Here is a 7,277-nt window from a genome sequence, read left to right as displayed (position 1 = left end):
CAGCCTGACAGTGGAGCCTGCAACAGAAGCAGCCTCACACTGGAGGTCTGCAACCAGACACTCTTGGTCCTTTTTCACCGATTCTGTTCATAATTTTTATGGACAGAATTTCTAGGTGCAGCAAGGGCATTGTGGGGTTCTGGTTTGGCAACCTCAGAATTGGGTCTCTGCTTTTTGCAGATGATGTGGTTTTGTTAGTGTCGTCGGGCCGTGATCTCCAGCTCTCACTGGAGCGGTTTGCAGCTGAGTGTGAAGCGGCTGGGATGAGAATCAACACCCACAAATCCGAGACCATGGTCCTCAGCCGGAAATGGGTGGAATGCCCTCTCCGGGTTTGGAATGAGGATGAGGAACACACTTACACCACCTCAGACCTGGTGTCAACCATTGGACACCAGGAGGCTCCACCCTGAAAATACTTAGTTTGTTCTACACTAAGAAAGGAACAGTCCAACATCTGGACACATCCGACTGAATGAAGCATCTGGAAACTAGAATGAGCAAAATTAGAAAGCTGTTTGATCAACACCGACAAGTATAAAACTGTTTTGTGGAAGTCACAATTTCTTCTTTCAGCCATCTTCTCCTTTTCATCTCTTCACATATGAAGAACACTGCAAAAACTACTGAGTTACCTGGTTCAGATTCTTCTTATTGTTTTCAGACTGTTGCTCTCTTTTCTGACTCAGCTGGGACATGTTTTAATGTCATTCATGAGTACCGTAAGAACATGAGAAGCTGTTCATTAGTTTAATGACCAGTGTTCCCTCATGAACACATCAAAATGAATGCTTTCTTGAATGGCGTTCATATTTTTCATAAGTTTTCAACTAAATCAGGCATGTTTCTGTGCTGCCTCCTTATATAGATGTACAGATGTAATTTAAACAGGAAATGATATAAGTGGCAAACTAAAAGTCGGTTCAGAAGAAGATAAAAAGAGAGAGTAATTTAACAGAAGACTTTAGACAACAGAAAGCCAGAGAACAGCTCCAGTGATGTTTTGATCTTGCTGCATGTTCACCAACTATCTTCACTTGTGTCATTCCCTGCCGCTGAGTGTGATTTTATCTGTTGTGCTGCTCCCCACATCAGATTCTGCCATGCACGCTGCTGGTCTGTTTTCTTAGATAGTGTCTGTCAGAGCACGTGCCTCTTGGTTGTTTTATAAGTTGCACTCTTTTACCTGCTGCTGAAGATTGGCTACCTTACTTTAGTGTGATGTTAACTGAGACTGAAGCGTTTGTCACTGGGCCCCTGCTGGCTGAAATGCTTTAACCTGTGCGTGAAATGTTGAATTGCAGGGATTTCGTCTGTAAACAGAACAGCACACAACATCACACTGTAGTGTATTCTGTGAAATGTGCTATTCTGTGAAGGCTTTTTTGCACTTTCTTTAGCCCTTTCCCTACTTGTGGTCGAGGTCAAGTGCATATTTTCATTCATTCGGATACATAACCATGATAAGATGTTGTGTCACACTGCAGGAAAACTTCATGTGACTGTGATGAAAAAAAAAACAGAAACAAGATCATTCTTCACAGCTTTCTGCTGTGTGGAAGAAATGTGAAAGAGAGTTCAGATGGGAATTTGTGTTGGAAAAGTGGTTTATGTTTGTCTCTAATTTCTTTGTAAAAGTTAAAAATACTTCTGTCCATTTGTAGCACATACATTGATGTAAAATTACATTTTTGGAACTTTCTTACTGTGTCATTCTCTGAATAACCTCTGTCCACGCTAGTTTATGCAGCCAAGCTGAGCTAGACACTATGAATCCCTCTCAACAATTGAGTTCCCCTGTGTTACATTAAAACACCAGAGGAGTGTAGCCTACTACCATAAAGTCTGTGTGTTAACAAGCTCTTTGTGTTTGCTGCTCAGGAAAACCTGCACCTGCACTCAGACATAATGTGAACTGCAACAGAGGTTCTATTCTTGTTTGTTAACCAGGATTTTCGCTTCTGAAGACCACAGCTCTGTTGACAGTTTAGTTTGATCAGAGGCAGATTTATGTTCTAGAGGTTATGAGTTCACGTTCAATTTCTAGTACACTTAAAGTTAGTTGTTTACCTTTTTTTGTTACCAGTTTACCTACAATGTGGGCATCAAATTTGATACATGCATTTCTGAGACGCATTGCATCACTATGGTAAAAACTTTGCTCAAAGCCCTGTTGTATACAATAATTATTAATTTTTTTGCATTTTAGTTTATAGTAAAAACGTCCGTGCAGAAAATGTTTAAAAGATATATGCACCCCCTACTGGTGAAGAATTTGTGTTTCCTATATCATAATGGATCTGTTTTGACTTATCGGAAAGACTCCCATGCATATATCATCCATAGTGGCTCAAAAAAAGGGGGATGCAAATCCTGGCAACCTCAAAAATCTGCACTGCCGAAATATGTGGCATGCATATGAAAATAACAGGACAACAGAGAACATTATGAGGTAAATGCCAGTCTTTGGCTGATAAAGTATAAAACTAGAATCACTCAAAATAACTTTATCATAAGAACAGGTCAATAAATCTATAATAAACTATATGACTGTTTAAATAATTACAAGCATCATTGTAAAACCATGTTATTTATTTGTTCTTTTGCCTGACCTGAAACGTGGTTTCTACTGCATGGAGGTTTATTTCAATTGTATAACACGGAAAATCATTTTACTCCAAACATGATGATGCTAACTTGGAAATGTGGGAGGCACCGTTGGCTCAACATGATGTAATCGTGGCATCCTGAGTTTTTAACCCATAAAAATCTAACCCTCCCTCACACCATAATTTCCATACCTCATCTGTGTGAGCAGGAAAAAAAATCTCAGAAACCAGAGCATTGCATGAATCCATGTTTGTATGGAAATGAGCTGCACGCATGCAAGCAGACTGCTTGTGTAGGCTGGTGAGTAGACGGATTGTTTTGAGTTATGACGAGAAACAGCCAAGATACAGATCCAAGGCAGCAAAATGACAGTCGGCATCAAAGTCACAATTGTTTTGTTTGTGTGCGCATGCGTGTGTTTGGGGTGCATCTTTATTTCAAGGCCTCCTTTGTCTGACTTGCAGCAGAATACTATAATGAATAATTTATGGTAGAAACCTTTTAAGATTTTAATTAGACATAAGATGTCAGCTCTCAGTTGGTAAGGAGTTGGAACCTTACATGTATAAGCTCTTTAATTGAGCCGTACTGGTCTGCTCCATTTAAAACAGGAAATCACATATCCTAGTGGATAACATGGCTACTCTGACACTGTATTGATCACTTCCCCAAAGAAAGGCTGATAAACTAGAGAGCAGTTCACTGACCTATAGCACGTTTTTTTTAATCATCTCAGGGTATATATCTATTTTGACACTCCCTACACACACACACTCACACAAGGAAACATAAATCACAGTATTGCTGCAGTAAACTCAACACGACAGAACACAATAGAGCAGAAAATACAGAAAACACAATACGAATAAAACGAAAAAAAAAAATTGGGAAAGCAAAAGTCAGACAAAGAAATGAAACCACCTCTCAGAAAACACCTCAACAAAGTACTTCAGAGAACACAACAACAACCACAAAACACAGCATTTTGAGAGAAAAAAAAAACAACAAAAAGTGACAAAATGCACATTTCAGTTAAAGGCAAAAAAATTCTCAATTCTCTGCAGTAGATTGCTTGTAGTTTGCTTAAATGTAGACATTACCGATTTGTTGAAAAGTCTGTTTGTCTGTTGGGAGACGTTTTTTTGTGTGTGTTTCGTCCAATGTCACTTGTTTTTGGGGTTTTTTGCACCTCTGGACCACTGAAACTTCTGAATTTATGTCAAAGACATGTATGGAGAATTTTGAATTTTAATCACGTTTAATTCAAATAACACGATGTAACACAAAACATGCCGTCTTTATGTCAGTAATCAACTAGTTAACGTTTGTGGTGACAGATAAGTTTTAAACAAAACCGATGTATAGCCACCCATCAAACACATCATCAACATCACTGTGATCACGCTGCCTCCTGTGCACTCTGCGCAGTTTACACTCTTTGCTATGAAGTTTATTAGATTTATGCCTCCTTATATGAGCGATGGGGGAGTTGGGGAGGGGGCTAGGATCCTTCGTCGAAAAACATTCAGGGAGCCTTGATGTATTATTGGACACGTACGGCCCCCTCTCCTCCTGTCAATGAGCTCTGCCAGCTGCAGCCATGTTGGAAAGAATCAGGCTCCTCCAGCAGCAGCAGCAGCAGCAGCAGTGCTAACAGCTAACGTCAGTGGACACCTTCAGCCGGGCACGGCGCTGTTGTGGACAAAAACAGACAGGGAGACAGACCCATGCACTGAAACCGGTCCTGATATCAGCGGGAATAAATGCTAAATTCACACCTACTTGCAGGATAAGGTGAGCGGCTTCAGAGAGAAGGCGCGGCCGCTCTTCGGGACTGAAGCGGGTGAGTATTGAGCCCCTCTTGGGGGCGGACTGAGTGGGAATAGCCCACCGTTAGCCGAGCTAGCTTAGCATTAAAGGGGGGCAACACACGCACACACACACACACACACAGACAATGGGGTTAACGTTAATGCTATACGCGTGGGTGTGTTTTCAGTAGCTGGAATCAGGATTAAGGGAAAATATCGTGGACCAACTGATACGAAAGATGGGACATTTTTGACATCACCTAGTCATTTGTATTCCTAACAGACAGACAGTGGTGCAGTGGCCGAAACCACCCCTCTGTGCTTCTCCGGTGGGTGCAAAGGTCCAAACCAAGGAGGGTTTCTGTCAGCGGGAGCAACAACGCTCAGGCGAAACATCTGTGTTTTTGTTGAGCAAAGAGTTTCCCGGACCTGGTCTCATTATTGCAAGCGACGGCATTTTTTTCTTCCCCCTTTTTCTTTTCTTATTTTCTTAGAAAAATTGGGAGATAGTTCTGTGTTAACCTGAGCGTCTTCAATTTTTTACGCGCTGCCTTGTCAACCACAATAACGCACATTCATATGTTGGTTGGAGGCCGTCTGAACTATGTCAGTATTCAAATAAGATGAAAAGAAAAAAAAAACACCAATTCGGCATACTTTGTAGGATCAAACAGAAATGGATTTCTCCACTGTGGTCCCCCGCAGCTCTGTGGATGTGTCTGTTTCTTTCCTTTTTGGTGCCTTTAAGCGGTCATGATGTCAAATCTGCCTTCTCGAGTCCTGCCGTTTTTCCTATTTTGTTTTCCGCCAGTAGATGACTATTAGCCCACATCACGTTTTTGTACCCAACAGAACAAAAACAAGAGAACCTAGACATGAAACTAAATAGTAGGGTATCAGATATTTAGATTTAGTTTTGAAGAAAAAACACTGGCTCTAATATGAACTAACAGCTTGCTGGCAACATGATAAAGTTCTCAGTTTGATTAAAAGGCTGTAAAGGATGACATTAGGTCCTTTTTTTTTTGTTAGTTGATTAACAAGTAATTTCACTTCCTTGCATTTACAGTACATCACTTCCCTTCCTATAGATGAACACGGACACCTTTCTGTCTAGATGTTATTGAAGCTCCAGTTGATATTTGTCATATTTCACTTCTCTATACAGCAAACGTTCATTTAATTTTTTTAATTTTGCTGTGTTGTACACCATCAGCTATGTTAAAACATTGAATTTTCCGAAAAACTTTAGAAAAAACAGAAAACTTTAATAAAGTAAAATAAATCAGAGCGAGTATTTTTGCAAGAGACGTGGAAGAGAACTTCTCCTCACCCTCTCTGCTATTACCTCTGCTCATATGAAGATGTAGGGGTGAGGACAGCAACATTAAGGATGCTGGACTCGTCTTCATCCGGTGTCTATTTTGAGTTGGAGAACGGTGGAGGCGAGAGGCGGAGGATTGTGGATAGAATGGGAAGCAGAAGTGGTGAGAAGGTTATGGGAATGAGAGAGAGAAAAAAAAAAAGAAGAGGCAGCTGTTTGGAGGTAAAACTCAGCCCCCAGGTGTGTCGCTCCGAAACAAGTGGGCGGGCGTTTTCCCTCTTTTACACAGTGACAGCATACAGTGCAAAGAGGAAGTGGAGAGACAGGAGAGGAACGTTCACGGACGCTTTGTGATTTTAGACCCTCTGGGAATCAACTGCCAACATGCAGTTCTTGAATTTTCTGGGCTGCACCACTGGAGGTATGTAGGAGCTGTAGTCATGAAGACGGCTCGCTGAGTCCCACTGTTTGGTGTATGGGTGATCGGCAGGTAGAGAGGGTCTGGCAGGCTGAGGGCTGGAAAGGAATTTGTGTTGCTCACCGCTGAGCAAGCAGTTGCATGCGAAAACCTCACAGACAGGTAGAGAGCAGAGCACAAACAAAGAGGCGTGAACATCCCATCCCATGACAGCGCTGTTCTGTTTCACTTTGATTAACCTGGCTGGTTGCTGCTGACAACAGATCTGACAGATGGGTTAAGTGTCGCAAATGTGTTTATCTCTTTTTCTGAACCTACTTTGGATCGCGGCTGCCAGGCTTGCTTCCAGGAAAAATGTGCTGTCCTATCAGAGTATACTCATATTTTTCTGGGGAAAGATTTTCGATGCCTGCCGACCTGGAGATGGGGTATGACAACCAATCCAGACTGTATCACAGTGATTCTCAAAGTACTGTTTCACTTGTTTAAACTCGCCAAAAGGTTAACAGCCATAATTTAACAAACCGCTCATTCGCAGGAGCCACTTTCAATCAATTTTCAATCAGATGACCCCGTGATAATGTCTGGAGGTGATTTTCTTCAGCCAATCTTGCATTAATTGAGGCAATAGGGTCTCTATGTTTAATCTGGCTCTGCTGGTGTCTTTTTTTTCGTTGTTTACTGTGCAGAAGAACCTTATGGAATCTGATCTTGTAGACTTCTTAGGGCCTCCAGGTTTGATCATACCTGTGCTAGTGTTAACAGATGTTCCTCTGTACAAATGCAGCTTAAACGTGACAGGCCTCAGCTATCAAATGTCCCTTTTGTCGCCCACAGGACAACATGTGGGTGCGCGACTGTTATCACAACATGAGAACTAGTGGTGAACAATTCGAAAAGCTAAGAACACTCTTCTCACAACTGACGCTGTAGAGGAGTAATAACGTAAAAGATCCCGTCTTGACTTTGCAGCCAGATACGGATGGTCCTCAGGTCTATGGACTTAAATACATAGTGTGTTTACAAAAACATGCACACCCTCCCGATCTATTAGGGAGTTAAAACTTTACCCTGTAGTTAAGTTGTGCGTCTCATAATCTTGCTTCCAGTGTGG

At 41.7% G+C, this 7,277-nt stretch overlaps 1 protein-coding gene across 3 annotated transcripts in view; it reads left to right on the top strand.

Annotated features, from left to right (window-relative positions):
* The first annotated feature begins 5,986 nt into the window (after positions 1-5,986).
* Positions 5,987-7,277, top strand: part of LOC140316684 (focal adhesion kinase 1-like) — a 54,266-nt gene continuing 52,975 nt past the window's right edge. Inside the window, exon 1 of one of the 3 annotated variants that reach the window (XM_072394613.1) lies at positions 5,987-6,166. In XM_072394613.1, coding sequence (XP_072250714.1) covers positions 6,130-6,166 — 37 coding nt within the window. In that variant the 5' untranslated portion in view covers positions 5,987-6,129. The remainder of the gene's footprint in view (positions 6,167-7,277) is intronic. The other 2 variants (XM_072394615.1, XM_072394614.1) reach the window with 2 other exon arrangements.

Source organism: Leuresthes tenuis, unplaced genomic scaffold (genome assembly GCF_036924035.1).
Source record: "Leuresthes tenuis unplaced genomic scaffold, fLeuTen1.0.hap1 SCAF_10, whole genome shotgun sequence".
Lineage (NCBI taxonomy): Eukaryota > Metazoa > Chordata > Actinopteri > Atheriniformes > Atherinopsidae > Leuresthes > Leuresthes tenuis.
Note: the sequence above shows the minus strand (reverse complement) of the source record. Positions and strands in the feature narration are given on the sequence as shown.